General features: G+C 34.9%; 1 protein-coding gene across 2 annotated transcripts in view; it reads left to right on the top strand.

Annotated features, from left to right (window-relative positions):
• KCNH7 (potassium voltage-gated channel subfamily H member 7) overlaps window positions 1-18,606 on the top strand; it is a 417,895-nt gene that overhangs the window by 356,746 nt on the left and 42,543 nt on the right. The window contains exons 8-9 of one of the 2 annotated variants that reach the window (XM_054723107.1): window positions 5,936-6,335; window positions 12,290-12,489. In XM_054723107.1, the coding sequence (XP_054579082.1) occupies window positions 5,936-6,335; window positions 12,290-12,489 (600 nt within the window). Of the gene's footprint in view, window positions 1-5,935; window positions 6,336-12,289; window positions 12,526-18,606 lie in introns of those variants that run through there. The other variant, XM_054723108.1, reaches the window with a different exon arrangement.

Genomic DNA, 18,606 nt, shown 5'->3' with positions numbered 1-18,606 from the left:
CTGTAACATTTACATAGTATTTAGAATCATTTGATGCCCAGTTTTCTGTGTTCCTCTAACTAAAGAAAGAGAAAGTGAGTTTAAATTGCAGAAAAATAGAATGTTAATTATAAAACAAAATAAAAATAAAAGGTCTAAACAGTAAAGGTTGTTCAATATTGGAGCGAGTTTCCCAGGAAGGTTTAAGTTCATCTTCTCTTTAAAAGCCACAGTTAGTGGAGAAATGTGTGAGGTTTGGTATGAATAAAGAAAGGATAAGTTAGGTTATTCCTTCAATGTTTCTTATACACTCAAAATGTAGCTCTTTGATTGTGATTGTATTAGTGAGTGTGTTCTTAGAAATATTGAAATAACGTGACTCAAGATGAACAACAAACTAGAAACTAGTTTCAAATTATTAAGTTATATTGGTAAATAATTCATTAAATGCTGTTTACAAGTACCAGAGCTAAAAGGTAATTGAAATAAAATTTAAAGCAAAACATAAGTGTACAGTTATGAAATTTATTACTCACTGTTCCCATTCCTCCTCTTGTATCCAAATATTTCTTGACAAGCAAGACAAACTAATGGATTAAGTAGAAAGTTTCAGTGACAACTCAATTTATCAACCCTGTAGATGAAACCAAAGATAACATACTTATATTTCCTCATTTATAAAATTCTTTCCACTTACCGTAAACACCAGTTTTAGAGAGAAAACCTCTGAAATAAAGTATTTCAAATGTAAGAGTCTTGAAAATGTTTACTAAAAAGACAGTAGAATTATTTTTCAAAATAATTTTGAAAAACATTTGAGCATAAGATTTTCTCTTACAGATGAGGTTTTCTCAGTTTAACTGTAGCCACATTTAATCTTGAGTGGAGAGTTGTTGAATACTGATCAGAAATATTCTATTCTATTTCAGGTCTTGAAAATGAATTCCACTACATTAAGAGAGAATATTGCCTGATATACTGTAAAGTGTCTAGTAAAAAAAAATTACATAATCTTCAATATGGGTCTAGTACCTAACATAGTTGCAAGGATATAATTGTTTAGAATATACATTATTAAAATAAAATTTAGTTGAGAAGGTCATACTTAATAAAGAAAACTAACTTCTAACTCAATATAATAAAGTATCTAGGACTTTAATAAACTGTGGATATAGATACATTTTTTAAAAATTGAAATTGGATTATATTCATCAATGCCTCCCTCCCCTCCCCCTGAAATTTAAATAAGTGAATTTCCAGGGGAAGAGGCATTTTACATTTTTATAAAAATATAAAAAAAGCATTAAAAATAAAAGGCTTAAATAAATAGACTTTTTATTATGGCATTTAAAGCGAAAAGAATTTGAAATATCATTGAATCAGAGTTCTGAGATGGCGTGGATATTGATGAGGCGGAGCCTTGACTTGCTGTAGTTCATGGGCAGGTCAGGAAACAAAGTACCTTGCTTCAATCCCCTGCAAAATGGCTCAGCTCTTTCTATATCTTACTTATTATCATTATGTCTTTATATTTCATAATAACAATACTTACCTCTAGTGAGCTTTAATGTTTTTTAATCTCTACCAAAAGTAACAATGAATGCAATATTTTTATAATATCCAATGAAAAGCTCAAGAACTATCATCTAAGAGAAAGTCCATTATCTCTATAATTTTTGAAATTATTATAATTGATTTAAGGATGGTTTCATGTCTATTTTTAAAAATTGAGAAAACCCAAAAAGACAGCCTCCCATAATATGTCTGGACAGTACATAAAATTAGATATGCTGTGAGATAGCCATACATTCTGAAAACACTCCATTCAGCCAAATTCTGATGTCAACACAATTATATTGTAAGGTAATTGTCGGTCACATTTTTCACTTGCAGGTCATACAAGATAGTCCATTGTACTAAACAATGGAGACAAACAATCTCCTACAAATCAGCAAGAGGATATTGACAATTCCTTAGTCTATTCTCCCTGAGATTTTGGTGCAATCACTTCTTTGTGTTGTGCAACCTGGGACAAAACTTTGCTTAAATCTATCCTATCTAATAAAAGAGTAATATGCAAATTGACCGTCACTCCAACACACAAGATGGCGACCCCATGTGGTCAAAGATGACTGCCACCATGTGGACACAAGATGGCCACCACAAGATGGCCAGCAGGGGAGGGCAGTTGTGGGTGATCAGGCCTGCAGGAGAGGGCAGTTGGGAGGGACTAGGCCTGCAAGGGAGGGCATTTGGGGGCAATCAGGCCTGCAGAGGAAGGCAGTTAGGGGTGACCAGGTTGGCAGAGGCGGGAAGTTGGGGGCAACCAGACCTTCAGGGGAGGGCAGTTGGGGGGACCCAGGCCTGCAGTGGAGGGCAGTTGGGGGCAACCAGGCAGGCAAGGGAGGGCAGTTGGGGGGGACCAGGCCTGCAGAGGAGGCAGTTGGGGAGACCAGGCCTGCAGGGGAGGGCAGTTGGGGGTAACCAGGCCTGCAGGGGAGGCAGTTAGGGGCAACCAGGCCTGCAGGAGAGGGCAGTTGGGGGTGACCAGGCTGGCAGGGGAAGGCAGTTAGGGGTTACTGGACCAGCAGGGGAGGGCAGTTGGGGGCAATCGGGCCAGCAGGGGAGCAGTTAGGCATTGATCAGGCTGGCAGGAGAGTGGTTAGGGGGTGATCAGGGCAGCAGGCAGAAGCGGTTAGGGGCAATCAGGAAGGCAGGCAGACAGGCAAGCGGTTGGGATCCAGCAGTCCTGGATTGTGAGAGGGGTCGGGCTAAAACGGGCAGTCAGACATCCCACGAGGGGGTCCCAGATTGGAGAGGGTGCAGGCTGGGCTAAGGAACACACACACCCCCCCGCACAAATTTCGTGCACTGGGCCTCTAGTAAAGAGATATTTAAGCAACAAGAAGAAATGAGTTATTGCAATACTGTGTTATCTACAAGATGTGCTGTATAAAATTGTAGCTAAGAAAGAATGCTCAGGTGTATTAGTGCATCTTGATAACAATAGAAAGAAGGTCAAGTCATTTGTCATATTGTCAGACTAACATACAGTTATGTTTGGGTACATGGCTTTGACTCTAAAGTCAATATTCACTTATGAAATTGGGTTGAGACTTCATTGTGTACCCAATTTCTTAAGCTTTTTTTGTTCAGAAAAGATGTCTCTTGGGTGTTATTATATAAGATATATTTATTTATCTGGTTAGAAAACGTACTGTCATTTAGGTTTTATCTCATTGTAATATAATTCTAGAAGAAACATCAGAGGTTTCTTTGGGAAGAGAGCAAAAAGGAGGTGGGTGGCATGCCAGCAGATTTTATTCCCGTTTTCCTTGCCTCATAACATCATTTTTACCTACTCTACCACCTTTGCAGCGTGAAGAGTCAGTTCTTATTATCACATTATGATCTAGTAAAAACAGCTAATTTCTTTTGAAGCATCTCACTTCATTAATCAAATATGCAGAGAATTTTCATTACGTTTCATTTACTTTGGGGTTCAAAGAGAAATTTTGTTCTGAGGACAAGAAGTTTTGAATAATAATCCTCAGATATTACTGATTTCTCAATAGAAGGAAATATATAACTGGGCTAGGATAAAAAATAAACATGTAAACTTAAGCTGTGAAGTATAGAAATGATGACACATTGAACCAGAGTGATTCGTATTAGCAGAGTCTGAGCAGTCAATGCAACTGGATGAAGTTCTTGTCTTTAAAATCCCTGCCGCACCGTAGCTGGTTTGGCTCAGTGGATATAGCATCGGCCCACGAACTGAAGGTTCCTGGGTTTGATTCCAGTCAAGGGCACAGACCTAGAACTTCAGTTGCAGGCTTGATCCCCATTGCTGGTTGGGGCACATGCAGGAGGCAATCAATCAATGTGTCTCTCACATATTGATGTTTCTCTCTGTGTGTCTCTCCCTCTCCCTTCCACTCTCTCTAAAAATCAATGGAAAAATACCCTCGGTCAAGGATTAACAAAAAATAAATAATAAATAAATAAATAAAATAAAATCCCCGCCATTTTTCCTGTGGAACCTGCAAAGCCAATGTGAAAATACCTCCATTTGGGATTCCAGATATCTGGGTAATGCATTTTGAAAGTGTGTAAACTCTATCAACTCATTTTATAATAAAAGTTCCTGTTTACTGATGAAAATAAAATGCCTGGGGTGTTCAAATAAGAACATGAAGAGCTACCATTTATAGGGTATTTTCTATAGTCCTGTAAGGTAGGCATTATTATGCCCAAAACACTGAAAATTGATGCTTAGAGATTAAATAAGTAACTTGTCCTAGGTGACACACTGGTATAGAAGCAGAATTCAGTCTTAGCACATAAGTGCTAAGCTAAAATGCTGATAATACAAATAGAAGAAAATTGACTTTCCTCCCAAGGAACTACTTAATACTAACTTAAATTCTCTGTTTATTTACTGTGATGAGATATTTTTAAATTTGTGAAGGACAAAAAGACTATTTTCTGTATTGCACCTGGAAAAAAAAAAAAAAGAACCCAGCATTGAAAACAGGGAAGACTCCCCTCTCCACACATTCCAAAATGAGCTAAGTCTGGAGTCCAATTGTGATCAGCACATCTCAACTACACAAGCTCCTCTCACCTGTAGAAGGTGTCAGTACTCAATTAAAGGGGGATAAGCACACATATGTAATACCTTAATCAATAAAGAAATTTTTAAAAAAAATTAAAACAAGTATTCAGGGAAACTGAGAAATCTCCCCTTCCCTTGTGACCATTATGACCTAAGGGGGGTTGGGGGAGGGGGAAATGCAACAATTACAGTATTTTAATGAAAATTTTTTTCTTGATATTTAGTGCCCTTTTTCCACCAAGTCAATGTGAATAGATATAGGGTGATACTTATGTCATGAACTACTTCTCTAATTAAAATATATGTTCTTAACTCAGTTGAATGCACTTCGTGAAATAAACACCAACAATGAATAGATAAAATGACTAAATAATTGATTGGTAAACACCATGTAGCTATGGAATAATTATATGCACTGTGAAATATGTAGTACTTATAGTTGACATTACTTAGGGAACCCAAAAAATAAACTTGTAATTTGTACTCATCAGATTTCAAGTCCAAACAACCAGTTAAGTATCATGTTATTATATAGAAGTGTCCTATCATTAGATACATGGTCAATAATAATCATGTGATGAGTTACATATATTACACCACAAAGCAAAACGCATTATATCGTTAGGAGAGCAAGAAACAATTTATCAACTTAACATATTTAAGAAGGAAAAAATGCATTTAAATGTAGTGTCTAGTGCGTGCATGCAATCATCCAATAAGTTTCCCTGTTATCTGCTTGACTGGCTCCTTCTCCTTATGCAGATCTTTCTCAATTCCAAGGACATCCCCTCAGCAAAGCCCTCTTTCATAAACTGGTCCCCATTTTCAACCCAGCCCCCAAACGTCTTCTGTCATATCACTCTGTCTCGTTTTCACCATGGCGCTTCTCATCTCTGAAATGACCTTATTGTTCGTCTACCTTCCCAATAGATAGTGAGCTTGTTGCTCTTCATTAAAGAAGACACTTTGTCTGCCAAATAACTGTCTCTCTTAGAAAAGTGACCATGTATGTTTTTTTCAATACTCTGCTTCCAGTGTGTGGCACGTGCTGGGTACACCAGTAACACCCTGGGATGTTTGTTGGTGAAGGAATGATTTACCCATGGTGGTTAGAGCATAAAGTAAGATAGATAAATCCTTGGTCCCGGAGTTCTTGCATACCAAGATACTGAGTTAGTGTAATGCACATTTGCAGAATATTTTACAAAGTGGGTAAGAAAATACTTAATTCAAATATACAGTTATCGTTGATGCCACCTGTTACTGCTACTTAGCTTCACAGCAACATACCTTGAACTTTTATCAACTGTTTCTGACCACACATATTTACTTCCACAGACAACAACATTAATTGGCCTTCTGAAGACAGCTCGACTCCTCCGTCTTGTGCGAGTGGCTCGGAAGCTTGATCGGTATTCAGAATATGGCGCTGCTGTTCTGATGCTCTTAATGTGCATATTTGCCCTGATTGCTCACTGGCTGGCTTGCATTTGGTATGCGATTGGGAATGTAGAAAGGCCCTACCTGACTGACAAAATCGGATGGTTGGATTCCTTAGGACAACAAATTGGAAAACGTTACAATGACAGTGACTCAAGTTCTGGGCCATCCATTAAAGACAAATACGTCACAGCACTTTATTTTACCTTCAGCAGTTTAACCAGTGTAGGATTCGGGAATGTGTCACCTAACACCAATTCGGAAAAAATCTTTTCAATTTGTGTCATGTTGATTGGCTGTAAGTAGACTTCTCTTTTGTTATCTATTAGGACAAAATAATATCACAAAATTGATATCACCAGAACATTTTGAGTAAGGCAATATATATATATATATATATATAAATAGAAAATTGTAGAAGTAATGGGGTTACATATTTAGGTATCATAGTATATTTGTCTTTAAAGAGAAGCAACCAAAGTTTTTCAGGACCTCAGGAAAGCATGAGCATAAAACTGGAGTCACACAGGTCTTGGGATTCAGGAATTGAGACTTGCAGTTCACCTTTACTGCTGTAAAAGAGTGTCCATAATTTATTACCAATAGTTATCTTCTATTTCCAGCTGAGGCAAGTTCAAATGGGAAAGATGAGCTTACATGATATTACTAGACATCCTAATTAGATATAGAAATATATATCACTAATTTATGTGTATATATGATCACTAATAATAATTCAAGTTAATCTCATATATGAATATGTACTTTATGTGTGTGTGTGTATATATATCTCCCTATTATTGCCTATAAATCCCTTTCCCTGTGACACTATGTCAAGGCCTAGCTGATTGACCTTTACCTTGTAATTGAGTAATATCATGAGCATTACTTATAAGGAGCATTCTTTGGAATAAGAAAAAAAGTTTGTATTGGACTAAAGATGTTTTAATAGCAGTATATATATATTTTTTAAATCACACCTTGGAACCAGTAAAGATAACCTTGCTTATACCAGAAAGCAATTGGCAAATTGATGAAAGTATAAACTTAAAAATAGCATCATCCTTAGATTGCATACAAATTTGAAAATTGATTCAAAGAGTTTATTTTTTACATTTTTAGGGGCTTGTACATGGAATTATAAATCCCTTTTAACAAGTAATCTTGTAGCCACGGCTGGTGTTGCTAAGTGGTTAGAGTGTTGGCCCACACCTTGAAGGGTCATGGGTTTGATTCCTGGTCAAGGCACGTACCTGGGTTGCAGATTCAATACCCGGTCCCAGTCAGGACGCTTGTGGGAGGCCACCAATCATTGTTTCCAGAGAGTTTATTTTTAATTGTTCCAATATTGACTAATGAAATGTGCTTAGATAAGACTTATTTATGAAATTTTAAAAGACTCACCAGTTTATTGTCCACTTTATTTAAAATTTACTTCATATATATACACACATATACACATATACATATATATATATATCTTGGTGGGGTTTTTTTTTAGTAACATTTGAATAGGCAAAATCATTATATTTAAGTAACTTTTAAAATATTCTTCAAATTCAGACTCAGTCATAGATATAAACACAGAAGTAGCATTGCATCCAGAAGGAAATGGAAATGGGCCTACTGGAGAAAATAGAAAAATTATCTTAGAGAAAACAGTCCCAATATGAATATAACTGCTAGCAAATACTTTTAGTGGTTGTGAATTTTAGTGAAATAGGTAGCAAGCAAGCAAAAGAAAAATGTGTCTTTTATTATTTAAACACGTATGTAAATATATATATATATATAAATATAAACATTTTTAAAAAGAAAACAAAACCTGCACCTTGAAACTTAGAATTTATAAGAAAGAATTTTTAAAATGCACTGAAGTTGAACCTATTCACCACTTAGAAACCCTTACCACTTGTGAAAATTAAGTGAAATTCATAATACTGTTTATCAGTACTTTATTTCAAGTTCAAAAAAACTCAACTTTTTACTTGCTCTGTATCTAATCTTTAATTCCTAAACCAGGGGATTTGGGGCAGTTTTCATTATTTTTTGTTTCCTTTCTGCTTTTCTTTTTTCTTTCTTTACTCTTTCTTCTTTTTAAAATGTGACATGAGGTTATTTTTATTGATTCTTTAGGAATGTGTCTCCTGCAAGTGAATTTCTTATTTTTAAAAAAGAAAAAACATTCTAGTTAATTGGGTAGAGTATGAGACATCCCACTTCCTACATGACATCCTTTATTTGAATAACAAATCAGTTTTGCAAACCTTAATCAAAATGGGATTATATAAAGCTTAATGTCACACAGGAAACATGTGTAAATATTCCTGAAGAACTTTATGACCTGTTAAGCCATGAATAAAGAAAAAAGAAAATTAAGACTTGAAACTTAAAAATAGTAAAAATGTCACTGATATTTGCTAGCCATCAAATAAGTGTAAATGTAAGTTATGTTCATGTATTTACATCTAGGTATTCTAATATACAAATTTATTCTTTATTCAACTATCATAAATAGAATAAAAGACATTTAACTTTAAAACACATAAACCAGTAAACTAAGGCAAATGTGTTTCATCTATGATCTACTTAGCAAACATCCTGGAAGAATTTCTTGTGTTTATAGCATGGAAAACATGTCATTGGATTTCTTCTTTTAGCCATGGTGGAATAACTAGAATACCCCTATATCTTTTTTTAAAGGGCATAAAACTAAACAAAATATGCAGGTCAACTGTTTTTATACATTTGAAATAAAATAGTATGGGATCTGATCCCTCAAAGAAGGAAAACAAACAAGATGGGCCTCCTGTTTTCCTCAGCTTTCAGTCTGGAGGCACTTTCTGCAGTGAAAGGTGTCTCACTGAGCTAAGAACACAGGATCAGAAGTTGTGGAGGCAGGTGCTATTATTGGCAAGACAGAGAACCAGAAAAGAGGCAGCCATGGCATAGAAAATCTCCAGAAACCTGGATAGGTATCCCCTTGAGTCTACTGATGAATGCCAAGTCACAAATGCATGAGATAAAATTCCTCCAATACTGACAAATAAATTCCAGAAGTACTGTAAGCTGAACAATTCCCACCAGCAGAGTGGAAAACTCTAAATCTCAGAAAAATATTACCATAGGACTAGAGCTTGTCTAGCCTAACAAAGCCTAAAATACTAGCCTCAAAAGGAGCAAGCTGATCTATGAGTAATTTTACTGCCTGCAAGAACAACATCCACCATTTCTAAAGGATGGCAAAGAATATAAAACAATGAACAGTGTTAAATTTGCAATGCCCACCATCCATTAAAAGATTAATAGATATGCTAAGAAATAAGAAATGTAACCCATAAGCAGGAGAAAAAACATTTTTAAACCTACAGCTAGAGTTAACAGAGATGATAGGAGTAGCAGACAATACCAAACCCTTGAACAAATGCGTATGTGGACTTCCAGAAAGTGGACGGGAAGCAGAAATTATTTTTTTTAGAAATGGCTGAGATTTTTCCAAAATTGATAAAAACTATAAACTTCTTGTATAGCTCCAAGAAGTTCAGTAAATCCCAAACAGGTAAACACACACACACACACACACACACACACACACACACACACACACAATGCATTATAATAAAAATACTGAAAACTAATGATAAAGAGGTAAAAAAAAATCTTAAAAACAGAGGTGAAATTCTCATGCATTGCTGGAAGAAGTGTAACCTAACAATTTTAGGAAATAGTTTGGCCATTTCTTATAAAGTCAAATATGCCATACAACTCAGCTGTTCCATTTTTAGGTTTTAAATGGGAAATGAAAATGTTTGCCCAAACAAAGATTTGTATAAAAAATGTTCATGGCACTTTCATTCATTATAGCCAAAAAACTAGAAACAGTGAGCTCTCTAGCTACAGAGGAGAGAAACTGTGGTATAGCCATACAATACAAATCTGCTCAGTTAAAAAAAATAATAATTTATTGATACACTCAACACAAAATGAATCTCAAAATCAAAATGTTGAGCAAAAGAAGTTAGGCACAAATGAACGTGTACATTTTGAGTCTATTTATATGAAATTCCAGGAAATGAAAACTAAACTTTAATGATACAAAGGACCTCAGTGGTTTTCTAGGGTCTGAAATGAGTAAGCAGACAGCCAAGGGACACAGGAAATATTTTGGGGTAATGAAAATGTTTTATATATTGATTGTGTTTACAGGAGTGTATACATTTGTCAAAACTAACTGAACGTTACATTTAAAACAGATTCATTTTATTATATGTAAATTACACATCAATAAAATGTTTAAGTTACAATTTTTTTAAGTTTGTGTAATTTGTAGAAAATCAAGTGTATTTGTTCTATCAACATGTTTCAGCTAATACCTAAATAGCCAACTAAATTCATTTAGTTTGGTTAGCATATCTGATTTGGGGTATAGTATGCTGAAGAAATGTTTAAGATTAATGTATATTTTCTATAATATCTAAACCTAAAGCAAATAATTTTGATGAAATAATAACTCCCTATTATGGAAAGCTAAATAAAATAGTGAGTTAAGTAAGTAATGCTTGAAAATGTTACTCCACGGTGCTTTTGACTCATATTTTATGCCAGTTGATGGGCATTACCTTAATAATGTATACATAATATAGTCAATTTGTGCTTCTCTCTTGCTGACAGTCTTTAGATTTATTTGCTTCCTTAAAAAATAGAAAAAAATATTATGTCTCTATTATAATCTAAGAAGCCATCAGCATACAATATCTTAGGAGCAATACAGGTCATTCATGTATTCAACGTACTTATACTCTAGATTTTACCATCTTGTCAAGGAGTGGAAATACCTGTTTATGACCCAAACTAATGTTTTGGTTCATTCTAATGGCAATATAGATCTAAAACCACAGTATTTATTAATATGAAATAAGAATGTTTTCCCTGGCTCTTAAGTAATTATGTGGTTTAGGTAAAATAACTAGCATTGATTATGTGCCCTCTGATTAAATCAAGTGAATTTAATTTGTACTATTTCCTGAGCATATGATAGGTGCTATGGAGACATAACAGCATGCATAAATATTTCCAACACTACAATTAGGAAGAGTAAAATATATTTTTCACATGAATCTCCTTGGATCACAGGAATCAGTTTCAGGCAAGTATTGTTAACTCCCTTCTTAATCAACTATTCATTTATTAAAGTTAGCCTCATGTATTTTTTTCTGTGGAAGATACAGCCTAAACAGTTTGTCTGCCTTACTGAGACATATTGTCTTTCACACATCCCAGTTCGGCCTCACCACAGATGGCCCCAACTTTCATCCTTTTAAATAGATAAAAACAAAGGGCCACTGCCTTCTTTGGGACATTCTCTTAGTAGGGACACCTGTGGCAAACAGGGACCATGTTCACCAAGAGACAAAAGTGGAAAAGAAAGCCAATTACCAAGGAAAGCCACTTTAAAACACCTTGAACTTGGCCAAAATCTACTTTTAAAATGGTTACATGATTTATAGAGATAATATTTTATAAAAAGTGTTGGGGGGAAAATGTGTTGATTGAATATAGTTGAATTAAACATTTAAAAATATTTGTTTGTTTATTTTTCCCACATGCTTGGTATATTGTAGTTCCAGTGCCTTAAACATATATAACCTTCTCTCTAATGCTCTGACACATCCAAAGATCAAGGTAGAGACCATTTGTCATGATTCGATTTTCTGTGGAGTATAGCACTTTTTAGCATTATTAGAAACTGAATGACAATATGATAAAGAGAAGATGACTTAGAAGCCTCCTATTAACTTATAAAGATTTAGCTCAGGAAGCACTGAAAAGGTTATTCTACCTAAGTGCGATACTTAGAAAGAGTGTCATAGCAGTTCACTTCTTCCCATAGAAAAAAAAAAAAACACACACAAAGATTTAGTCTATTTTTCTCTACAAACAAAATATTTATTCTAAAGGCATTTTATCTCTAATCAGCACTCCCGCTTACAGGTTGGTATTGTAAACAACCTGAGTTTTAACTTTAATTTAGAATCCATCAGGAATTTAGAGACTTTTCCTCTCCAGATTTATCATCAAAGTTATAAAATTTAAAGCTGCATTGGCTTGACCATTTTTTTCCTCCAAGGGCCAATGGTAAATCCTCATGACTGAATTGAGATAAATAAAAATTAACATACTTGAGACTCTGACAAGATATAATATTTCCAAAATCCAATCTTCCCCCATAACTTTGTTTTTTATTCAATCCAGCACTAATGTATGCAAGCATTTTTGGGAATGTATCTGCAATTATCCAAAGACTATACTCGGGGACTGCCAGGTACCACATGCAGATGCTGCGAGTAAAAGAGTTCATTCGCTTTCACCAAATTCCCAATCCTCTGAGGCAGCGGCTTGAAGAATATTTCCAACATGCATGGACTTACACCAACGGCATTGACATGAATATGGTATGTATTTCTGTTTCCAAAACGAAAGAACCATAGGCATTTTAGCTACAGCCGAAATGGAAAAGCTAGTCTCACCAGCTTTGAACCCCTTGCTTTTGTTTTTCTCTCTCAGATGTTTATTTTCTCCCCTGGAGATAATCTCTCATTCTCAATTCATGGCATTGCATGGTGCTATATTCTAGTTATACTGTGTGGCAAAGGCATTATAACATGATGCAAACTGATATAACTATGTGCAATAGAGTCTCCACTTCTGTTTAAAGAGAGCGTTGCTAAACTGGGACTTGGTCTTTCACCACACGGCCTACCTACCAGTACCCCCAAAAATAGTTGGACCCATTTGCATTAAGATTTTATACAAGTAAACAGTAATAACTATGATGGTCCCAAACAGAAATTCAAGGTTAACACTCTTCAAAAAAATAGGTCATTTTGAGAATTTGTGGAAGAGGTTAGGAAGCTTAAGTATGTCATAAACACTTTATGATAGGAAATTTCATGTTTATGGTATGGGAATTTTTTCTATATTTAAAAGAATTAACTATGTGCCCCTTTACTGTATTTGGTTTAATGTATATTTCCTTTCAAAGAGAAATTATAGATTTCTTCATTACTTTTAAGCTAATTCAACATCAGCAATCACTTTTCATAACCATTTATTCCTCTGACAGTGCCCCCAAATCAACACTATTTGTATTAACATAACTGTGGTCCATCAAGCTCTTTTTAATATTAGGAAAATTGGGTACATTTCTTTGACCTAGCTGTTTGGCTTATAGAAACTGATTGCTCAAGATTAATTATGTAACAGGTCCAAATTCTATAGCATATCATAGACCTATTTTTTAAAAGATTAAAAATATTGTGCATTTCATATAGCTACTCCTCCACTGGACAAGGACCTGTTTCTAAAAATATCCAGAAAATAAAACTCCTTACATATAATGACATCAACAGTATAATGCAATTTTTGTATAAGTGAACCTATACAATTTAGATTGACATCTTTTAATTTGACTAGTAAATATTCTAACAAAAAAAAAGCAAAGATTCAAAATTAGCAATCCAGATACAGAAATTATTGCAAATATTGCCAAATTTGAAAGACATATTTACATATGGATAAACTTATCTTAGTATGTGAGATTTATCTGACTGAGAAGTAAGGACATGCCATAATAAAAAATTAATTTGAAGAGCCAATCAGTTAGCACATTTTATACAAAATCATAACCTAACTTCATGAGTTATTTCCAGGTATCTCAGTGTTCTTTGTAAAAATTTATTTGATAAATTGATCTTACTAGGGTAACACTTTAGTCTCACAAGAAAACACCTATAAATTGATCACTTTTATATATTATTATTTAACAAAGATATCATCATTCAGAAACTATTGGGGTTTCTCTAATGCTGGGTTGGCTGAAGCAGTGTTAAGAATTTTTTACCAACACATGTGCCACTCAATTTTGTTGTTTTATACGCCAGATTATTTCAATAACAATAATAAAACAGCTATTTATTGTACCTCCCCTCTCCATATAACTCTAGTTTTGTGGCCATATTTTGTGATAAAGTCTATTTTGTGACATCTATTTACCTTTCATTGTTTGACTCTATTACCTATAAATATGGTTTATATACCACTTGCTTATTTACAATGTACTTATGAAAGATTTATCTCTTTCCTGTCTGCTTCACACCTTAATACATGGAATCACAACACCCACCGGTAAGAACAGGAGGTATTTATATCCAATTTAATTCTCGTGTAAACTGTGGAGAACACCCTTGCTATCTGTCAGGTTTAGAGCTTGTTAAGTGGTTTCCAGTGTTAGTTCTGATCTTTTTTGCATGATGTAGCAGAGGATATACAAAGCAAACAATTGGGAAAGATAACCTGGAAGAGGCCAAGTGCAGAATAGAAATCCTTAATTTTAACAATGACTTGACCTCCAATGATATTTATATACACTTTCCCCTTCCCAAAAAAAGCCCCTTACCTGCCCCTTCCTCCACTCTGGTAAAGGTTATGGGTATACGGTTTGCATTAGATAATTGTCATAAAGAAAATGTCATTCTTTTTCATCATCCTCTATTTTCATAATGTAGGTATTTTTCTTCCCTCTCATCTGCATGCCTATATTACATGATCCTGAAGTGTGTGAGCTCTAAACCATGTGCTATTGAGTCTTGCATGTGGTTTTGAGAGCTTGACTTTGCACGAACTTCTTGTTTGTATAGAGTGTCTACATTTCTCATCTTGTGACTGAAAAGTGAGTAAAAAAATCAAAGTGTAAGATAACTGAAAACTCAGCAAATGGAAGATACTTGCTAATTAAGCAGGCTGTGCAAAACAAAGTTGATTAGAGAAAAATAACTGTACTCTTAGACTATTGAGAGGTAAAAAAAAAAAATCTAAGTAGATTTTTTTACCTCCAAAAACACTGTTAAAATCCCTTTGTCTTGTCAGTTAATTGTTTACTGAAGTGTAATATAATAATTTAAAGTTATATAAATGTATGTATTGTGATACATAAAAGTACATCAAACTGTTGTATCTTTCACCAGCTTTCCATCTTATTTCACTTAAGTATAACCTTAAATATAATTTCTCATGAAACATTTCAGGTCATTTTTGCTTTTCAGCTAAATGCGGTACAAGATGCCCAGTCATACTGTATAAATTGACCTAAAGTTATTTTTCATAACCTAAAATATTTGATTCCTTAATAGATCACAAAACATAGGAAAGAATTAACCTAAAATGTGCAGCCACATTCTTATTTCCTGCATCTTTGTTTATTTTGTGAAACAGCAATTGCCAGAATGTTCTAGGACCAAACGCATTCAGGAACACTTAAGGGCTCCCTTTTAGTTGAACCAAATGGTTCAGAGTGCAAAAGTAAGAGGGTCAGGATAGTGAAACTGGTGAAAGGAAGGTGTTCTTTTGCATCTGCTGTCAGGCTTAGGAATAGTAAAAATTACCTTCAAAATGTCTTTAGATCAATTCTGGAAAACTCTTCCCCTTTTACTCCCAGAAATTTGACTAATTCAGGAGATATTTTCTCGGCATAGGACGAAAGGCATCTCAAGGAATTTCCCCAAATCAACTAACTCAATCTGCAACTTTCTTACATTATCCAACATAGATTTTAGTTACATTACCAAGAGCTGAAAATCACTTTCCATGTCAGAGTAGAATCAAGTTTCCTCATATCACACACAAGAACTGGAATGCCTAAAGAAAGGACCCTGTAACCATGGTCTATACATCACTCTGGGTTGCGAGAAATAATCAATTGTGGCAGAAATTACTCCATAATTTAAAATTACATTGACATGAAAGAAAATCTTTGTGAACACTTAATGTCAAATTCTCTTTTACCTAAAAATGCTCCATCAATATGCCACTAATCTTGGACAAGTCACTTAATCTCTCTTCAATTTCATTAAACTTGTCATTGTCAAATATTTTCTAAAGCACCAGAACTCAAATATGCAAAAGCAGTTATTCTGGGACATTTTTCAGCTTGAGGGTGGAGATTCTACCCAATCTGCTGCCCCTCTCTCACTCCCTGTGGTGCACCTTAGTCTCCCTTATGAAACATCTGCTTCGTATTATTCAGAACCCACTGGACTAAACGAGTGGTAGAATAGTTGATGGCAGAGCACCAAAGGGGATCATTTCAGGTAAAGACAAGGACACGAATAAAAGTACGTATGTGAGAGAGTACAAGGTAGAATTAAGGGAGGTACTCCAGAAACAACTTTATTTTATGAAAAATAACAATTTAGTTGGGTTTTGCTCTTTGTTTTTGTTTGGCCTTGATATTAATGGAGACAATTTTGAGCGACAAGGTGTACAAGGAGTTGGAATAAGAATCTAGGAAAGGGATAAATTCTTCAGCAAGGCAGATAGGCAAGGCTTCTGAAAGGCAGGAGGAAAAGAGAAAGGGTGAAGGCCTTGGCTTTGAGAAGTAAAGGAGAAAACTCCATGTCCCTTATACTACATGGCCCAGTCTTCTTGGTCTAGCAAAGATTAATAAACTAATTCCTCAGAAAGGAGGTGGTATAAGATAGGGGCAAAGTTGTAGAAGGAAGGATATTTAGGGATTTTAGTCAACCCAGTAGACTAAAAATGGGTAGAACCACGTGTGAGAATCTAAGTGAGAAAGGATATACTTATCATGGGCCCAACAAACAAAGCCAATCAAAATGGAAAAGAATATATTGAATAATTGCAGATTGTTTCATATAAATTCTTATTTCTTGAGACTGATGTAATTTCTTAGGATCATGTTAATGAAATTTGATTTCCTTTCCTTCTATTTCTCTTTCCGGCTCCCCTGTTATCTGTCAGATTAGCCTCTGCTAACTACTAACCTTAACTAATTACTGCTGACTACTACTACTACTTACTACCTACTACTAACTACTAGCTACGAACACCTTATATCTGCATCCACATTCTAACCCTACTATTTAAAAAACTTCCCAATGTTTATTTAAATGATTTCATCTGTGCCAGACTTTCCCATTCACTCATGGACTGTTTCAATAGACCACAGTGAAATGTAATGACAAGTTTTTTCAGTTATGTTCAATTCAGCAACTCAAGTAAAAACAATCCTTGTGACATTAAACCCCATCAAAAATATAAATCAAGATTTACCAAATAACATGGCTTATTTTCACCACATTGCTTTTAATTCCATGTATCCTTTTCTAATGATTCTTTATATCTTTAAGTTGATAAATATAGTAAATGAAAAAGCTTTGACTGACTAGTCATAGAGCTATAAATAAAAAGACAAAAAACATGGTGCCCTCATATTTGACTACTCCACCACTGACTGGGCAAGGAGCCCTTTTGTAAGAATACTTCAGAAAATAAAATCACTCACTTCTAAAGACATCAATAGCATAATAGAAATTTGTCATAGGTAAGCCTGTACAATGTAATTGATACTTTTTGTTTAACCAGTAATATTCTAACAAAAAAGCATAGGTTCAAAATTAGCAGTCAAATTGAAGAAAGCATTGCAAATATTGCCTAAGTTGAAAGACACATGCCTATTCCCTGCACTGAGGTCCAATTGGCCCAACAAGTAAATCCACACATTTAGAAAGGGGGCATGGAGATGGGCAAACACCTGCATTTAAGTGATAAAGACCCTCAGGACTGGTGACATGTTTTAGATTTTTTAAAAAACAACAACACAGGTCTAGTTATCATTTAGGAGTTGAATTAAAAAAAATAGTTGTCTACAATGCCTTTAAAAGATGTTTTCATCTTCATGTTGATTAGGCAATAGGAATTGTCTAGCTCTGCAGAAATTGGATAGGTAGTAAAATTTTGCACCAGCAAGATATCTGCTATTAACATACACACTTGCCTACTGTAGCCAGCCCCTGAACAGCAGGTGCTTAAAAAGGTCAAGGCTCATGCACTTTCTATTTTTCACAGAGGCTGTTTGCCCTAAAGTCTCAAAAATACCACTGAGAACAATACTTGCCATCTGGAGCCTCCTGACATGAACAACATCAAGCGTAAGACAGGCATCTGGTATTTTCAGGTCACATATGATATGTGCTCAGCCAAATGATGATGGTCACTTCATCCTGGTCTCTAACCATTATCAAGAAGGACTTAATTACAGCTGGCACCATGCTGCTTCTTTAGAGGTTCCCGAGCTAAGGGAAATAATGACAGCCTGGCTGGGGCTTTAAACAAGGAAAACAGTCATTGCAGGAACACCAAGCTGAGGCAATGAACACACTTCTGTGCTTCCATTTCTCCATTTAGTGTTCCTCTTACAGCAGTAGGAAGGTAGAAATGATGACTCAAAGCATAGTACGCTTTTATGACTCTCTAAAATAATGGTACTATCTGATCAGGACTCTAGAGTGCAATTTCTTTTGCTGAGAGTATGACATGTTTCCAAACACTGTCTTTGTAGTGATAGGAACACAGGATGAATTTAAACTCAATTCAGCTTTAGAGCATTTAATATTCAACACAGGTTTAGCCAATAAAAATGTAGAGAGAGAGACATCAGAGTTCAGTTTTAAACGATTCCTTGGAAATATTACTTTAAGTCCATTTTAGTTCTA

This window comes from Eptesicus fuscus, chromosome 11, assembly GCF_027574615.1.
Source record: "Eptesicus fuscus isolate TK198812 chromosome 11, DD_ASM_mEF_20220401, whole genome shotgun sequence".
Classification (NCBI taxonomy): Eukaryota; Metazoa; Chordata; class Mammalia; order Chiroptera; family Vespertilionidae; genus Eptesicus; species Eptesicus fuscus.
The sequence above is the reverse complement of the archived record's forward strand: the minus strand, read 5'-3'. Positions and strand labels throughout refer to the sequence as shown.